At 37.1% G+C, this 19,346-nt stretch overlaps 2 protein-coding genes across 2 annotated transcripts; one reads left to right on the forward strand and one right to left on the reverse strand.

The window, feature by feature from the left end:
• Nucleotides 1-1,643: 1,643 nt before the first annotated feature.
• LOC133861595 (protein DETOXIFICATION 41) lies at nt 1,644-4,702 on the forward strand. The gene is made up of 7 exons (XM_062297384.1): nt 1,644-2,064; nt 2,283-2,827; nt 2,915-3,001; nt 3,302-3,597; nt 3,947-4,065; nt 4,202-4,288; nt 4,402-4,702. Exons 1-7 carry the CDS (start codon nt 1,756-1,758, stop codon nt 4,471-4,473), a joined length of 1,515 nt encoding a protein of 504 aa, XP_062153368.1. The 5' UTR covers nt 1,644-1,755; the 3' UTR covers nt 4,474-4,702.
• A 1,242-nt stretch (nt 4,703-5,944) lies between these two features.
• LOC133861596 (pentatricopeptide repeat-containing protein At3g59040) lies at nt 5,945-17,973 on the reverse strand. Its single transcript, XM_062297386.1, has 7 exons — nt 17,781-17,973; nt 17,348-17,660; nt 16,712-17,002; nt 13,222-13,470; nt 12,249-12,373; nt 11,061-11,159; nt 5,945-6,756 (listed from the first exon to the last, which is right to left on the reverse strand). Exons 1-7 carry the CDS (start codon nt 17,840-17,842, stop codon nt 6,180-6,182), a joined length of 1,716 nt encoding a protein of 571 aa, XP_062153370.1. The 5' UTR covers nt 17,843-17,973; the 3' UTR covers nt 5,945-6,179.
• Nucleotides 17,974-19,346: the final 1,373 nt, after the last annotated feature.

Raw genomic sequence — 19,346 nt, forward strand, 5'->3', positions numbered from 1 at the left:
CCAGAAAATGAATCGTTTGCGATTTGAAATCGTAGAAAAATGTTTATTCAAATCATAGGTAATGTGATACTTTTTTGAAAATGTAGTATCTTAAAAGGCTAACCTGCGATTTTAAAGGCCAAACTGCGATTTTGTCAATCACTTAATTGTATTTTTAAAAATTATTTTTTTAAATCGTATATTTTAAATTCGTTATTTTTAAATCGTACTTTTTAAAATTGTAAACCCTAAGAGTACTGACATCATAGCCTTTAACCGAGTGCAAAAGCTTTTAGGTTTAGCTCAGGTGAACTTTTGAACCAAAAACTAACTTGATTACTGGTAAATTACATTCTGTTATTTGAAAGCTTAAATATTTAAAACTCCAGAGATTATGATTTTAAATTTGGTTGGTGTATGATTTAAAGTTTCAAGGGTCATCAAGTTATCGAGGATGAGGTGGATTGTGTACGTACAAATTATGAAAATTTTTGAGCTGGCAAGTATTGAAACTCTTTTTTTAAAGGAAAATGTTAGATTTATAACACCAATATAACAACTGTACAACAATCTCTCACTTGAGGGTGAGTTCCACATACTGGGGCTCACCCTCATGTGAGGGGTTGTTGTACAATTGTTGCATTGGTGTTGTACAAGAATCAAATCCCTTTTTAAAACATGCATGGTCGAACTGGCAAGACCTAAAATACCCCCCACCAACCTTCATAAATATATCTATCAAAACAACATACTGGCTGCAGCAACATTACCTCACCTCACAATCATCGCCTAACCTCAGCAAAGTGCCACTACCATTTTGGTCAACATGACACCGGACCCCAAGGTTTTTTTTTTTTTTTTTTCTAAGGCCGTAGGTGAATCTTTTGTTCCTGCCTCTGCCACCGCATGCGAATATTTTTGAGTTAACAGGCATCCATCCATCCATGCAAGACGAAAAAGAAAGAACGTAGTAGTAGGTGCACGTGTTGACCTAATTTAGCAGATGGAAAGGTGAATCCAAACCACACTACTGTACCCCACGCACAAAAACACAGAGTAAAAAGAGAAAGAAGCCCCTTTCTTTCTCTTATGTGGGCTCCGACTCCGAGAATGCCCTTTTCTCTGACCCCCTGACAGTCTTGGCTCCCAAGTTCAAGTTCCCATTTGAATTTAATTTCCACATCATTCCCTCTTTTCGGACCAAAATATTAATAATAATAGTATAGTAATGACAAATACCACAATCCATTTCTGATTGATGTGCCACTTTCTATCAAACAGCTCTTGTTAAAAAAAAAAAAAATCTCACTCTGCTTCCATCCCATTAACTTAATATGGCATTGCTCATCAACTTTAAGAACAATTATTGATAAAAAAAAAAAAAAATCAAGAACTGCTTGCACGCAATAGCAAGTCAGCAACCAATGGGATAAAGGTTAGAATGGGGGTATAGTACGTATTTCAATTAATAATAATAATAACAAAAACATTAAAAAACTTCCAGGTGCTTAAGTCTTAATATAGGGGGTTAGCTTTAGCTACTCGTCAATCTCCCCCGACTTGCACGTGAATAAACTGGTTGGTACCAGACCCCGACTAATGGAATAGTAGTTATAAACTCTTCTATTCCTTCGTACCAATCGATATTAATAGTACTCCCTTGTCTCATTTCACCTCTCACTCTAAATTATCCGCTCTACTTGTTTCCAATACCAAGTGTGCCTAAAATTAGACTGCTGAAGTAGTAGAGGGGGCACTGCCGTGGGGCTTCCAATTATGGGCTCTGCAGAGTACCAGACGCTGCTACTCGGCCTTGACTCACATTCCCGGATTCCCGACTTATCGTCCGTCGCAGTTGAAGAGTTCTTGGAACACCGGCCAGTGGCGATCCGATGGTGGCCGCGATTAGTCGGGTGGGAGTCGAGGCTCCTCTGGATTCTATCTGGGGCATCCATTATTGTTTCCATCTTCAATTACATGCTAAGCTTTGTCACCCTCATGTTCACTGGCCATTTGGGAGCGCTGGAGCTTGCTGGGGCCTCAGTAGCCAGCGTTGGAATTCAGGGTCTTGCTTATGGCATTATGGTATGCTTTATATTCTCGATCGAATAATGCTATTTAGTAGACTATCGTACGAATACAACTAAGATAACATGATAGTGAAAATTAAGTGCTGGTTTTCACCGGCACAGTCTGCTAAATAGCATTTTTAATCTTAATTTGTTCAAGCAGATCCGCTGCATGTTTGATGAATACTTGTATGTATGTATGTATGTTTAACTTTTGGCTTGTAAAAAACACAGTTGGGCATGGCCAGTGCTGTTCAAACGGTGTGTGGACAAGCGTATGGGGCAAAAAAGTACGCGGCAATGGGCATCATATGCCAAAGAGCAATCATTTTGCACCTGGGAGCAGCAGTCCTCCTTACCTTCCTCTACTGGTACTCTGGCCCAATCCTCGTAGCCATTGGGCAGTCAGCGAGCATAGCCGAGCAAGGCCAGATTTTTGCGCGCGGTTTGATACCCCAGATTTATGCATTTGCAATAAGCTGCCCAATGCAGAGGTTCCTGCAAGCACAGAACATTGTAAATCCTCTGGCATACATGTCTGTGGGAGTGTTCCTGCTGCACACTCTGCTCACATGGTTGGTAGTCTATGTTTTGGACTACGGCCTTTGGGGGGCTGCTCTCACACTGAGCTTCTCTTGGTGGCTTCTTGTCATTGTCAATGGGCTTTACATTCTTTTAAGCCCCTATTGCAAGGAAACATGGACTGGTTTCTCCATGAAAGCCTTCAGAGGAATTTGGCCTTATTTCAAGCTCACTGTAGCTTCTGCTGTCATGTTGTGGTATGTATGTTACAAACATTTAATTTTGCCTCTCTGTCTCTGTCTCTCTCTACATTCTAATAGTTACCATGATGTTTTTTAATTTAGTTTGGAGATATGGTACAACCAAGGATTAGTACTCATATCAGGGCTCCTGCCTGACCCTACAATCTCATTGGACTCCATTTCTATTTGGTATGTCAAACCCTATCTCTGCTTCATTTTGTTTATTTTTTATTTTGTTTTGTTTTGCGTAATGCTGTTATACGACAGTCATCCAACTAGGATGACGTGACAATGACAATCAATCCTTTTTTTCTCTTTTCTTTTTTTTTTCTTTTCACGAGTGCTGAGCTAGTGGTTGATTTCAGTACCACATCATCAAGTTGTACAACAGTCGTATAACAATTTACTAAATAACATTATTCTTTTTGTTTTCCGTTTTGCGAACATTGTTAACTAACTTGACAAAGTTGTAATGTGAATATAATGCAGCATGAATTACTTGAACTGGGACATGCAATTTATGTTGGGGCTGGCTGCTGCAGCCAGTGTTCGAGTGAGTAATGAGCTTGGGGCAGGGCATCCGAGTGTTGCAAAATTTTCAGTATTGGTGGTGAATGGAACCAGCATCCTGATTAGCATAGTTTTCAGTGCAATTGTTCTGATTTTCCGCGTTGGATTGAGCCAACTCTTTACATCTGACACTGAGGTTATTGAGGCAGTGTCAGCTTTGACTCCATTGCTTGCCATTTCTGTTTTCTTGAATGGCATTCAACCTATACTCTCAGGTATTGTTATTATTAACATGCTATCCTATCCTCTCAGAGTAGATAAAATGAAATAAGATAACTATTATCTAGTGTACTGCTATATGACTGTTATGCAATTACGATAATGTGACAGTGAAAATCAGTCTTTAAATTTTTCTTTTTTTTAAGTATTTATTGATCCCAAGGCCGATTTGCATTGACACTTCATCCTAGTTGTGTTGCAGTTGTACGACGGTCTACTACATAACATTACTCATGAAATAAACCGGGCTTTATGGACCAAATAAAAATAAAATAAAAAAAGAAAAGAAGGAAAATATAGATAGATAAGCATCATTATTTATTTATTTTTGCTTTGAGATTTCAGGTGTGGCAATTGGGAGTGGATGGCAAGGTGTGGTGGCTTATGTTAACCTGGCCACTTACTATGTTATTGGTCTTCCAATTGGGTGTGTTCTTGGCTTCAAAACCAGTCTAGGAGTGGCAGTAAGTCCAATCTCTACCTTCCTCTCTCTCTCTAGTAATGAAACAGGGTTAAATTATCACTTATTCTAAGAGTTTAAGCCGATAGAAAATCATTTAATTAACATTCTAACAACGGGATGATGGTGGGATTTGTCAGGGGATTTGGTGGGGAATGATCATTGGAGTTATTTTGCAAACGGCAACTCTAATCATTCTTACGGTCAGAACAAATTGGAATACTGAGGTAATTATTCAGGCTTCTTGAACAGTTCCTGAGTGCTCTCTTTTAATGAACTTACTTTTATCATATTTGGATTGCATTGGACATGTTTTTCTCATACACAATGCTTTTTGCAGGTTGAAAGAGCAGCTGAAAGGTTGAAGAAATCTGCAGAGGAAGATAATTTAGACTTGGTGGCAGACATTTAAGAGATGATCTATATATTCTAGGCAAACCCAACTTTTACAGTTTTTTTTTGGATTTTTCTGTATTTTAGATATAATTTTTTTTTTTTTTTTTTTTTTTTTGATGAATTAGATATTAGTTTTGGCGCATAGGGTTTCCTTTTTTTGTGCATTTCGTTTTGAATGAGTTACTTGTGAATGAGAAAAAAGTCTAACTTGTGTCAAATATATCATCCCCATGTCTCTTTCTATACACATGCTTTACAAGGACCAAGATCCTCTGGAGTTCCTAACCAAAATAAAGGATCAAGATTACGCCACCTCATCAACCCGTTAACACAACCCTATGATAATGATTAAAAAAAAAAAACACAAAACAAATTTTATTATCAAACTCCTTATGATTGGGTCGAGGTTCAACTCCTACAACTGCTCCCAATTAATGCAAAATGATCTTCCTCCTCTTCTTCTTCTTCATTTTTTTTTTCTAATAAATACAAAATTATCTTTATTTGCAAGCATTCACAACTTTTTTCACTTTGAGAAAACAAATGTTTTCATGAAATTTTCCAATTTGTTTCGTTAATGGCGGCGTATACTCGACTCCATTGATTAAAAAAAAAGAAAAAGGAAGAGAACATTTTCTAGAAAGGGTGTTATGTGTGTTAAAGTATTGGTTAAATAATTAAATTTATCTTTTCCTATCAGTTTAAGCTTTTAGGACAAGTGGTAATTTAACATTGTATCAGAGCAGAGGTCTTGAGTTCGAATCCTATCCAACAGGCCGACAGGGGATAGATCCGATCCTTAAGTCAATGTAACCTAAGTGCATAATCTTAAGAAAACAAAATATAGCGTCTAAGAGGAGACGAAAGTCTCATTTTTTATATGGTGTTTGCTGCCTTTTATAAAATATTTACCGTAACTACTAGCCACATGGCACGCCTTCATTGGAGGCCTCCCAATTGTTGTGTTCCCTAAGTCTTGCAACTCTTATAACTGTACAGCAAATTGCTGAGAATCCGAATCCTACTTTTCTATAGTTGCATTAATTGGTATAACGAAATTAAAATAGTTCCAAAACTCACCTAGTTATTGAATGCACAATTCATCATTTTGCATTAGAGCATCTCGAATAAATTAGGCAAACTCCTCATAATAGTTATTTTTAGCTAATATCACCCAATTTTCATCTCCAGCAAATTAGGTTTAGAAGAGGTAGAATACAATTTTTGCTTCAGTGAATAGCAATATCTTGTTATTCATTGTAGCATACTATAAGAATAAGTATCATTTTTCTTGTTGGAGAAAGAACCGTGTGCTCCCTATCTCTTTACTCTTATCTTTATTCTTAGAACACCGAAAAATAATATTTATAAAAAACAGAGTAAAATAGATAATTTGTTGGAATTTGTATTGAAAGTTAGTAGCTAAAATAAAAAAAAAAATGATGTATTTTGAATAACTAAAATATTGCTGTCGACGCTCTTAGAAGTGAAGGAGGCTCAAATTTTCCAGCTGCAGTTGGAGCAAAGATATGCAATAAGCAGTGTGGTTTTTGAAGATATCCACTCGCCATGAGAAATGACTTAGTTTTTGTATCATGAAGAGCAGAGTGGACTCTCCTTCACATGCCATTAAGGTACATAACTCTCAACCTCATGCCATCGCTGATTTAATTTTCAAGGGTGAGTAATACAACTTTAACACAAAATACAGCAATTTCAAATTCACAAATGCAAAGAGTGTAAAGTATGTAGATCTTCTAAACTGTTTCTATGATCACCATTGATAGCCTCTTCTGCGTCATCATCATATACATCCTCATTATCGTCCTCGTAATCCTCATCGATAAACCTGGAAACCCTGTTTGCTCTTTGTTCGTTGCCAGATTGATCCAAATTTCTTGCAAGTTGGTCAGCTTCCTCTTGTTCTTCTGCTGTTTTAGCCAAAGACAAAAGAATATTCTTTGCTTTCTGATCAGGAGAAAACCCACAAGATTCCATTTCTTTGTACCAAACAACAGCACTGCCAAAATCCCTGTTCTTGCCATATGCATCCATGATCGAGGTTAAGACAGTTTGATTTGCTTTGACACCGCATGCCTGCATTTCCTCATATTTCTCCATCATCTTCTCAAGATTATTTGTCTTTGCATACCCTTTGATCAATGCCCCATAAGTCACAACATTGGGTTCATATCCATCTTGCTTTAGTCTTCTGAAGAATTTTTCAGCACCCTCCATGTCAGAAGCATTGACATAAGCAGATAACATAGTCGTATAAGAGCAAAGATCTGGGGTAAATCTGCAAATAAGAAACGATGATAAGAGTAGTGCACCCTTCTCATTGTAAAACAGAGCAAATCGACAGGGGTAGATATTCCTGCTATTAATATGGCAATATCCAGACTCCTTGACATTATTTCCCATCAAGATGTACATGCATTTGGTCATTGACTCGTTGCATCAATACTTCCTCATTCTTTACAGAAAATAAGAGTCATATTGTATGATCCTTTGCTTCGTCACACATTTGAAAGGATTACAACAGAGAACATTTTTTGAGGCTTTCTACTTGCCAAATATAAATAGGGGTGATTGAATTTATCTGACTAATCAACATTTTAAATGAACTTCTACAGGGAATCCTTGTGCTTGAAAGACAAGGTACAAATAGTTGACTAAATTGAAACATAAAGGAGAATGACAAAATGAATCAGGTCACCACATTTTTTGTTTTATAAGTAATCAATCTTATTAGAAAAGCACAAAGGGACGCAAACCTAGTACACAAAAAGTATACAAGAGAAACCTCCTATTAGAGAGAGAGAGAGAGAGAGAGAATTGAAGTAAAAAATTAGACATGTTAGAATATTGCAGACTAACTTATAAAATATATAAAAAAAAAAAAGAGAATATTGCAGACTATTAAACATCACTATCCATGTATAAAGGGATTTAAACATAATATTTTTTTGTTCTACCAGCGAAGTCTCTCGGTCTACAAAGCTCCTTACATTTTGTTCTCACCAAATGCATCACATTAAACACAAAGGAGTCAATCCTCTAAACTTCCAAAATGTTACGGCTTCCCACCTGACCTCTCCAACTCACCAACTCTCTTACCATTCTAGGTATAACTCAATCAACACCAAAAAGATGGAAAAGCAAACTCCATAAATCTCTTGCCACTTCACAGTGATGAAGAAAGATCAATGGACTCCAAACTCCTTACATATATAACACAAGCCAACCACTATGACGCTTGTCTTCCTCAGGTTGTTCAAAGTCAAGATTCTCCCTAATGCCATCGTCCGCACAAGGAATGCCACTCTCAAAGGAGACTCAACTCTCCGAATCCTCTTCCAAGGAAACTGGGAACTAGCAGCAATGGATAACACATGATAATAGAAGCTCACTTCAAACTTCTCCCTTTCGGAAGGGATCCATCCAACATATTCTTCTATCTTCACTTCCTTGTCTCAATCTGATAGAGGATACAACAACTCAAATGAAGAAGAGACCAAATCCACCTCCTAATCATGCACTGGTCTGCTAAAAAATATATTCCACTGAAGATTTTCATTTCAAAATTGCATATGATCCACCACCCACCCGCCCTTACAACTTGCAATACCAAACAAGTCTGGAAAAAAAATCTTCAGGGGTTGTTCCCCACACCACAGATTATGCCAAAACCTAACCTTGGACCCTTCTCCCACCTCATATCTAACAAAACTCGAGAAAACTTCTCACCCCCTCTTTATATATTTTCATACACCCAATCCAAAAGGCCCCGCTACCTACTTGGAACACCAACCTCTACTCAAACTATCCTATTTAGTTTCCACTACTGATCTCCACAAAGCCTCCTTTTTCGTAGCATAACACCATAACCATTTTTCTAGAAGAGCTCGGTTAAACTGAATTATGTTTTTTACCCCCAAACCAGCTGATTTCATTAGAGTATAAGTTCTCAACCATTTAACTAAATGAAACTTAAACTCATCACCAATTCTTCCCCATAAAAAAATCCCTCTTAAGTTTTTCAAACCTATTGGCTGCTAGAGGAATATGGAAGAGAGACAAATAATTAGGAAATTGGAAAGAGTGTTTTTATTATTATTATTATTATCAAAGTCAATCTACTTCTCTTAGACAAATAAAGTCTCTTCCAAATAGCCAAACGATGCTCCATTTTTTTCAACAATACAATTCCAAATAGATGTAGCCTTATAGAAAGCTCCCGAGGGAATACCCAACTACTTCATCGGTAAAGATGCCACTCTACAACCAAGAATACGAGCTAGACCTTCTACATCACCCACATCTCCAACAGGAACTAGCTCTGACTTGGCCAAATTAATCTTCAATCCCAAAAACGCTTCAAAACATACGAATAGACATAGCATATGACGGAGTTGTTCACAATTTGTCTAACAAAAATCAAAGTATCATCCGCAAACATAGATAAGACACTATAAGTTCTACATTATTCCTCGATCCCACTGAAAAACCTGATAAGAGTCCCCTATCCATTGTAGCAGACATCATCTAACTTAGAGCCTCCATAACAACCACAAACAATAACAGTGATAAAATATCTCCTTGTCTCCATCCACAAGAATTGCTAAAGAATCTAGAAAGAGGCCCATTAATAAGAATGGAGAAACACACCGTAAAAAATCCAAATCCACATCTCTTCAATAAGTATAGCAAAAACTCCAAATTCGCATGATCATAAGCCTTCTCCAAGCCCAATTTACATATCACACCAAGTTCCCCAAATTTAATCCGATTGTCCAGACATTCATTAGCTACCATAACTCAATCCAAAATTTCGTCCATGATCCACCATCTGCGACATCTGTGGTTACCAACATATGCCTTTCTGTCCCTACTTCCAATAGCACCACACAACTCGAGATAATTGACCACCTTCCTCATCTGTAGGACACAATTGCCCCACCACCCTCTACCTTCTTGGCCCTCCAGAATGATGATGAAGCTTCTCCACTCTCCTACACAGTATTCTGATAGCTCCAAGAACCTTCCATGACTATCCACACACTTCTGCACAACGTACACTATGCTACCAACCCTCAAAGTACGGTAGAATTCTCTCAACTTCTCTCTTCTAATCAACTCCTCCACCGTATTCAGCAACCACACCACGCTCGGCTTGTCCGGAATCATCGCTTGATATACTCCTCTGGTCCTCTCGGCAAAACGGATACCTATGTTCCCCTCCTCTGGACGAAGCTCGAAAGATTTTGCTTCAACATAGAAATAACTCAAATAACCCATCACTAACAAACAAAAAGGCAAAACTGCCAAAAAAAACCCATGACTACCTCGTCAGGACGCCCTCACTCGCTGACCATCGCCGAACACCCAATGCACTTCAAATTATCCATTCTGCTCTTATTCTATTTTACATCACAAAGAAGATGGAGAGATATTCAGAATAGGTTGTCTTTCTTACCCACACACTCAATCTTTGAGCACCATAGCCAACCGTAGGAGCAACAACAATACATTCTTTTCACTACTACTCTCCTCTAAAACCATTGTCCCCCATACTAAACTGCCAGCTATTAAATACTGTGACCTTGGCCACAAAACCCAAGAGCCTCCTCCAAAAGCACCCACTCTATATAACCCAACCCTTGCAAACGTCTCCCTCCAAATCAAAAAGAATGTATTGCTATGGCTATAGGAGAAAGGGAGGGGGGGTTAAGGGGAAGGACCAGTGAATGCACCATGAACACTGTCTAAGGAGAAACTTACGCTAGAAAGAAAGTGAAATAAATAGGGGAAAGTGGGAAAATAAATCTGAAGTAAACAATAAAAAACAAAAAGAAAATACCTGGGGGGGAGGGGGGCCAACAGGATTGAGTGAAAGGTTGATGGAAGCAATAACACATGGACAGACAGACGGTACAGACAGGTTTTATCATTCGAATGTCACCTGTCACAGCACATTTGCATGCATGTCCATCCATGTCTGTCTGTACTGTCTGTCTGTCCATGTGTTATTGCTTCCATCGACCTGCCACTCATGGACATGCATGCAAATGTGCTGTGACAAGTGACATTTGAATGATAAAACCTGTCTTTTAGAAATGATTCACCAAGGCAATTTCCCGGCTGATATCAAACAAGCTCTTAAAAATTAAAAAATTAGCACAGGAGAGACTTAAGACTGAGGCAGTAATGCCTAAACATGGATGGCCTCACGGAGGACACATACCAAACAACTGCTAGGCCCCTACCTAGAATATATTTTAATGACATCAACCTATGTACTTCATTTATCTGAACAGAGCTTGACAGAAAGAAAGAAAGATACAGTTGAAATATCTAGTTAAAATATTTTATCTAATTTCTGAAACAGGTTGCCGCCTAAAAAAAGTCCATGCTGATGCAGCATAGGTTATCATCTATTGTTCATTATCAAGCACAATGGAAAGACTCCTGTCTTTGAGAAATCAACCACAATAAGCCTCAACATTTTTCAATGAATGAATTCTTTACTTGTCAAAGTGTATATAGCAACACGGGTTAGAAAATAAAGAGTGACCACAATGCAGGTAATGAAAACTTCACCTGTCCCTTCTCATACTCTTAAACACGGTGCGAGCTTGCTCCACCATCCCAGAGATAGCAAATGCATCAAGCAGAATGTTATAAGCTTTGCGGCTTGGTCTGTGGAAAAGACATAATGATAGGTATTGTAATCTTCAAAAGCAATGGTGATCTCTAATAAAAAAATTGTAGTTGGCCATTAATTGGCTAGTCAGTTTCCACCAGCTTGACTCAGCAAAGTATTTAGAATAATGTAACCCCAGCCCAGAAACAAAAAGTTCAGAGTTTTGCATAACAAATAATGACCACAAACAAGGCTGACCACTCCTAACACAATTCTAGATAAAGGTTGTAATATAAAGGTTTTAACTGGAGTTCATAACGCAATTATAGATTGGGTTCTGTTTCATTGCCATCACTTGAGGGGATTGGATTTCATAGACTTTCCGGAGTGCCAGAAGATACAAAACAGAGATGATAAGCCAAGTTTATTCCTTCAAATACAGAAAGTAAACACCACCCACAAACCCAACACAAAATTAGAGGGTTATGGTTTAGTGTAATCGGGTTTGGGCTCGGGTCATGATGGGTCCAACCGGTTAAACCCGACTAATAAACATGTCAAATTCATGTCAACCCGCAATTGACCCGTATAATTAAATTACAAATTGATTGTTAATTATAGTTACAGATACCAATTATCAAATTGATCGACATGAATCTAGTTGTGAATGTACATAATTGATAGTATCAGATATGAAATTGTGTGAATTAGGTCAGATCAAGTATTTGTGTCAATTCAGCCCATTTATATTAAACGGGTTGAAACAGGTCAACCCAACACGATCGGTTTATTAAACGAGATCAGTTTATTAAATGAGTTAGGTGAGTCATGTCGTGTCACCCATTTAGTTAAATGGGTTGTGTCAGGGTTCAAGGGTTTAGTACGATTAATTAAATGGATCGAGTTCAGATTGACCCATACAGTCCTATAGCCATGCCTTAACACAACACAAACCCGACCCATGAACCCGAATTGCCATGCTACAAAATATGTGCAAAGGAGCCAACCAACCAAATTAGCTTCACTAAGTTCAGTGAGCTTGGGGTTATATGAGTTTAATTGATACAACCCATTTCTCCTCAGATTTGAACTTTCAAAACCTCAGTCCCTGTAATAGAAGAAAAGTTATGAATGTGCCTACACACCTGACACCAGCATCAAGCATCTCCTCAAAAACGGCTAGTGCTTCTTCCTCCCTTCTTGCTTTCCCATAAGCATTAATAAGTAAGGCATAGCTGACAACATCAGGTCGAAGACCAGCTCTTTGCATCTAAAATTCAGGCATATACTTCAAAAATCTGATGAATTTAATATTAACAAAAGATTAAAAGATGGGGGAGGGCCGAACGATGAAAAATCAAGGAGTATTAAAAACAAAAGCAGGAAAAAAAAAGAAAAAAAAAAAAAAACTAACGGCTCCCTCATATTTACAACTTTGTCATGAGATAATAGCATGTGCGTCCCTTATGACTTGTGACTACACGAAGTCAATCACTTGTGCCACAGGATAAGAGATTCAGTGCTTTAAAATTCTGGTTGGTATTTTGTATCAATTTCCACAAAACATGTCAACTTGATTACCATTAAAAAACTAGTTCTCTTCACCTGAATATGTGTTTCTGCTTCTATTTACATAGAATTATGATAAGCCTTTTCCTCTTTTCATGATAAGTGTAAAAACCATGAGTAACTTATCATGTTTCCATGTCTACCACGTAAAGATGTTGCTAATTCTAGTTGATGAAAAAGGCCCTTAAAAATTTTAACTTACAAAGGCTTGCACATCCCTCAAATCTCATTGCAAACCTTTTGTATTCCTTACCTACACACTGCATTTTAGAAAAAACAATAAAAATAAACGCCAAACCCATTTTCCCATATTGTTCTGCTATATTAATTGTCTCCATCAAGAACAAAAACGCCACCCATCTTGTTTAGAATAAAAACAACAGAGAGGATCTCCTCCCAAATTTTCATATGCCCTATATGAGAACTTCACCAAAGAACATGTTATCAGAATGTTGACTAGAGCAAGTATGAGGGAACTATATTTCATTGTTGACTGTTACTTCATGTCATATTTCAGCTATATGAAGTCAGAAAGTATTTTAACTTTACCTTGTCATAGATCTTTGAAACTTCTTTGTAATTTGTCTCGAATGACATTAAGCTATTATAAGTAACTGTCGATTGCTGAACTCCTTGCTCAGCCATCACTGCAAATATTTTTCGAGCTTTATCATAACTCCCAGCCTTCTTATGCATATAAATTATCATGTGAAACATCTTTTGGTCTGGCTTCAAAGGTGGTTTTTCTTCATTCAAAAGGGTCTCAAAAATTTCTTCAGCTTCCTTGAACTTACCTGCCTGTAGTAGCTCCAGTTAGTCATGAAATTGCAAGATGGAGACAAATAAATCCATATATTAAGTTGTAAATATTGGTGGCTTTTATAAAGATAATCCAAATTCTAAATTATATTCAGGTTACGAGTCACTCCCACTGTCAAAAACAACTTACAAAGAGGGAAAATTAAAAAAAAACAAAACAAAACAAAAAAAAACAGAAACTCATCCCATCTATGCGTATATTGTGGTGCCATAAATATACTGTGATCTACATGGAGTTGAGCATGGGTGTCAGGTATGCAACATGCCCAGGTGTTCAATTTGTGTGTTTTGAAAAAGTTGTCACCATTTTGGGCACACTAGCCATAACCCAAACATGTCAGGTCTTTATCCAGTCAAACTTGGATACAGAGATTGCCTCAATTTATTGTTCTCAAATTTTTGAAATTGAACCACAAATAGAACATGGTATTACTGAATATCAATCAATATTCCCTTCTGTTCGTTCTCTGATGGAATTAACAAAAGCACGAACCTTTGTGCAAAATCAGGATTCGAAGGGAATAATTTTTTTTAGGCATTTTAGGTATGATTTTAGAGGATGTGCAAAATCGGATTCTACTGTAAATCTAGAATTTCTAGGTTGACAACAGCAATGACGAAGATAAAAAAAAAAATTGTGGAGGGCAAAAGACATGCACAAAAATTACAAAATTCATGACGGTGTTAGTTCATACATAATAGAACAAGTTTGTAAAATTTCATGATATTTTGAGGTCAATTGATAAGGTTCCGAATTTCCAAAGTTAGGGTTAGTTTTCTATTACTGCACTGGCAGAGACCAATGACCAGAGGGTATTTCCAGATTTTCTGGCAATGATTTGGATTGAAATCATAAAATTTTGTGGAGTTATAACTAACAGTTGAATTATCGACCAGATTTAATTTGGTGATTTTAAAAGCACGGGTTAGATCAATTTTCAAAGATAAAACAAAAATCTGGATTGTTCTAGCTATGCAGCAGAAAACCTGAAATTTCAACAGAGACTTTGGATAGGCAATTCTTACAAGGGTTTTACAAAATTAGTAAGGATATTTATCTGAGAGGGTCAGGAATTAAAAATTTTGTTTGATGCAATTCAGAGTTAAGATGAATTAATATTAATTTTAGAAGCAGTAAAGGTCATGCCATCATACTGTTGGAATATCATAACTTGGATTTTAATGCCTACGCACTATTTTATGTAACAAATGATATCGGAACACAACGATTTTCGAATATGTTGTAGCCTTTGATACTAGGAAGGATTTGGCTGAAGTCTCGTTGGATTCCAGCGAGAGGAAAGGGGTGAAACGTCGAGAGAATCGAACCAGGACAGTAAGTGAAGCAGGGTCCAAGGTCGCTAACCCTCGTAAGTTATCGCTTATAACCCTTAAGTACCCCCTTAAGAGTGTTGTATAAGGTTGAATGGCAAATAGTAAAGGACTTATGAACACCATATTTTAAAGTCTCAAAAGCATAATTCATGCATAATCCCTAAAAACGCATCATTATCAATGTTCTAAAAAGGTGACTTTACGTCTAGGTAAAGGAAGTTTAAATGGCTCTCAGAAGGGTATCGAGGTAAGTAGTAATCCCTACCCCTTTAAAATGTTTACAATTCTCAACATTTATATTATCATGTTTTATCTTAGAAATGTCTTCAATTTCAAAATCTATTTTATCATGCTTATTCTGCGTTAGGATACATTGTAAAATGCTTTCAAGTGTTTTAAATGTTACCAATTCAAATCTCTATGCTACATTTATTATACATTGTTAAATGCTTTTAAAATGTTTAAATGTTACAATGTTTTACAAATAAGTTTGTCACTCATAAATGGGTACATATGCTCAAGTATGAAAGAGGATGTCCAAACAAGGAGAGTTTTATGCAAGGAAATGGTACCCCTCTTCACATGCTAAGTTTATATGATAATTGAAAGTTTAAAGTAAGAATAAGCATGTGTAAGGTTTAACCATATTTTTTGAAGAAACTTTTTGGCCTAATAGAAAGAAAGAAGCTTGGTACTGGGATGGAATGGCGTATATCACACTTAAGTACGTTGAGATGGTGTGGCAATCACTATGTTTACCATGCTGAGTGCATCGAGTAGTTAATCAACTGGCTATGGCACATCGGCAGCCACAGGTGTTGCTAGATCCTCGAAGGTTGGATCACACGACCCATGCATGCGGGGCGCAATAACATGCGAAGCCATAATTAACAAGAGAAAGAAGAAACCTTTATTGGTTTAGAAAAATTATAATTTAGGTCAAGTTTGATGATAGGAAGTTAATCTTATGAAATCTTTTTCTGAACTTAAAACTTTTATTTAGAAAGATTTATAATGGAAATGTTTTAAGTTCATGTTTGTTTATATGTTATATGTATTATGTCAACTGAACTCTTGTCTCATTTTGTTAAATGATCTTTCTAAACCTACCATTTTAAAATCAGTTTGGAGTATTACTTGTTGGGCCTTTCGCTCATGTTTTGTTTTCCCCCTTTCAGGTTATGAGACGAACGAGATAGGAGGCCAGAATGCTTAGGCTTAATTGGGGAAAATAGCATTCTCATGTTATGTTTCTTTACTTATGTAACAACTTTAAGTATTTAAATTTTTATTATGACATTTGATATGTTTTGACCTTACACTTCTGACATAAACTTTTCATGTCATGCATTTTAGTGGTTCTTTAAATGCTCTGAGTTATCTAATATGTAACATTAGCGCCTCTGAGGCTTTAGGGTTAACAAACCTAGCCTTAATGGGCTGGGGGTGTTACAAAAATCACATAGGAATGTTATATGCATACTCACACACACAGCCAACCACCCACACACACACTCAAAACAATCTAGCAAAACATAATTAGATCATATACTATTTTGTTTATGAGCAGAAAAAAGTTTATAGAATAGAACAGGTTAAACAATATTAGATATTGTTTATTATAGTTTATAAGAGCAATCGCTTATATTTATCTTATTGCAATTACTGTGTTGAATTGATTATAAACACAACCCATACTCCGAAATGGCACTTAATTCATCAAGTGCAAAAGGAGAAAAGGTAATTGAGGAATCAAGCACCTGAATCATCAAGATATCTAGTGCAGAATAAAAAATTTAAGGTTAGAGCTTAAATTAGAGACTTTTAGAGATGATAAGAAGTTCAGTTGAAGAAGGTTTTGGAGCTATAGGCTAAAAAGTATTACCTCAACAAATGTCTTCAGTATTATTTGATATGTCAAAGCTGAAGGTTCAGGGCCTGAAGACTGCATCCTTCGAAATATTGCTTCTGCATTATTGCATCTGCCTCCTCTTCCATACGCTTCCATAAGAGCAGTCTGGGAAATCACACTCGGTGCATACCCTTTCTTACTCATCAAGCCCAAAACTCTCTCTGCCCCGTTGAAGTTCCCATTCTTTCCATAAGCCGTAATAAGCATGAGGAAGTCCATTTCACTGAATTCCCACCAGCCCTGAGTCCTGAGCCATTCAAGGATCTAGAAGACAAGCAAAATTAGCATTTGACAAGCTATTAGATCATCAAAAGGATATCAACCACCAAAACAACAAGTTTAAGAACAGCATAAGCCATTGTCCTTTATAGAAAGAATGAATTGCAAATAAAATCCAAATGATCAAAAATGAATGATAAAGTTAAAGAGCACCATTACCATTTCGGCAAGAAGTTACAAAATGACTTCAAGAAGGTATCTCGAATCCTTTTTCACAACATTGTGGTCCAAGATAAACAAATTTGGTTTACCATTTCGTGCATTTCTTCAAGTACACTCCAATTCCAATTACTAAAAGATTAACATTCTTAGAAAAGCAAAAAAAGATACCTCACTAACAAGGTTCCATTTCTTTAGCTGCTTTAATCTGACCAAGGTCCCAATCACCACGTCTCTAGAAATGGCCAGCTTTCCAGCCCTCTCACGTTTCAGCACCAAAACCGCAGAGCCCGTCTCCTCAATTTCAGTCATCAGTCTCCTCCAATTCTTCTGGTCCGCTTCGTCGGCGGCGTCCCGGAAAACCTCCGCTTTCTTCCGCTTCTGCAACAACTTCCTCGGCGCCAACATTCCCATGCTAACCACCGAAACTCTTCCCCGCATCTTAACATTGGCGTCCAAAGAATTCACATTTAAACTTGATTTCCTGAAAGAAATAAAGAAACCCACAAATGAATTCCTATATATTGAAAATTACTTTTTCAATTACTTTTTTCACTTCTTTTTCTGGGTTTTGTTGGGGTTTATCAAAATGAAGAGAGAGAACCTCCAATTATTAAGAAGAGGAGCTGAAGAAATGAAGGGCTTGAGAAACAGCGTTTGAGGCATTGAAGACGCTGCAGACTCCGAGAGTGGCGTCTGATATTTATTGGAAGAATCTTATCCGTTAGACACCACCACGCTTCTTGCCGTTTCTTCGGGCGCGTTTTCCTTTGTCTGATTATTTTTTTTTTAGAATTTTTTTGGATCAAATATTGCTGGTAACTCTCTCACACGTCTTGCGAAATTATATTTATCAATTCAGTATTTATTGTAAATTAAAAAATAAAAATAATAATAAACACTTAAATATAAAATCTAAATCTTAACCTAAAGATAAATTATGCCTATGATTCTATTAAACGCTATTATTTAAGATGGGGAGGGGGAGGGGAAGAAAAAAAATATCTTTTATACAAGGGTTAAATACCCTACACACCCCTGTGGTTTGCAAACTTTATTTTTTGTCTCATGAGTTTTCTTTTTTATCAAATGTGAGGCGACTTGATGATGCCATTCGTTCGATTGTTCAGCAGTTGCTTAGAAGAAACGGTGTGGGACGCCACAGAAATATGCGTCAGCTTTATCTACTTCAGTTCCTAAGCTTGATTTAGAGAGATTCGTCGGGTTGAAGCTGGTTAGGGTTAGGGGTCAGGGTTTTCAAACATTTGCATCGGCCTAAGATGGAAATGGTATCTCCGTTCAATTTTTCGTCCAAAACTAACGTCCAGTCATGTCATCTTACATGTGTTGGCGTATATGTGCGACACCTGTCCCCGTGCACACCTCAGACATCCTACGTGCTTATGAAAATCCACATAATCACATACTATTATTTCAAAAATAGGGAAATTTAAAAACTAAACAAGTTGTCTTCCTCTTCCCCTGTTTTCCCAAATGTCTGAAAATCCTGACCCCTAACCCTAACCAGCTCCAGCCCGACGAATCTCCCCAAGTCAAGCTTAGGAACTGAAGCAGATAAGGCCGACGCATATTTCTGTGGCGTCCCATATGTCCTGGACGACCGTTTCTCCTGAGCAACTGCTGAACAATCGGACGAATGACATCATCAAGTCGCCTACGAGATTCGGGAGGGAAAGAAGTTTCCCGTTCTTCAGACATGGTGCGTTCTTAACCCATTGGTTTGTTTTTGAGTTAGGATTTTTTTTTATTATTTTTTTTATTTTTGCATCAGGCTGTTAAAAAAAAAAATTATCTTTTGTTTTGTTGTTTTGACATTTGAATCGAACGTAGTTATCAACTGAATTTTTCTCGGTGGGGCGTGCTGGGATGTCATACATATGTTATTGCGATTTACCAACACCATTAAAGATCTCCTGGACTGAGGAAAACCCTGGAAAAAGATTTTGGGGTTGCGTCACCTACAACAAGAGTAAGCAGTTCCAAACAATTTCATGTATGCTTTGTTGTTATTATGATTGAAGAACTTCCACAAGATAATTTGAGCGAGTTCTTACTGACTTCCTATACTTCAACATGCAGACAAAATCTGCATGCAAAATTTTCAAATTGTTGGACAAACCAACTTGTTCAAGGGGTGTGGAGGTCTTAA

This window comes from Alnus glutinosa, chromosome 2 (genome assembly GCF_958979055.1).
Source record: "Alnus glutinosa chromosome 2, dhAlnGlut1.1, whole genome shotgun sequence".
Taxonomy (NCBI): domain Eukaryota; kingdom Viridiplantae; phylum Streptophyta; class Magnoliopsida; order Fagales; family Betulaceae; genus Alnus; species Alnus glutinosa.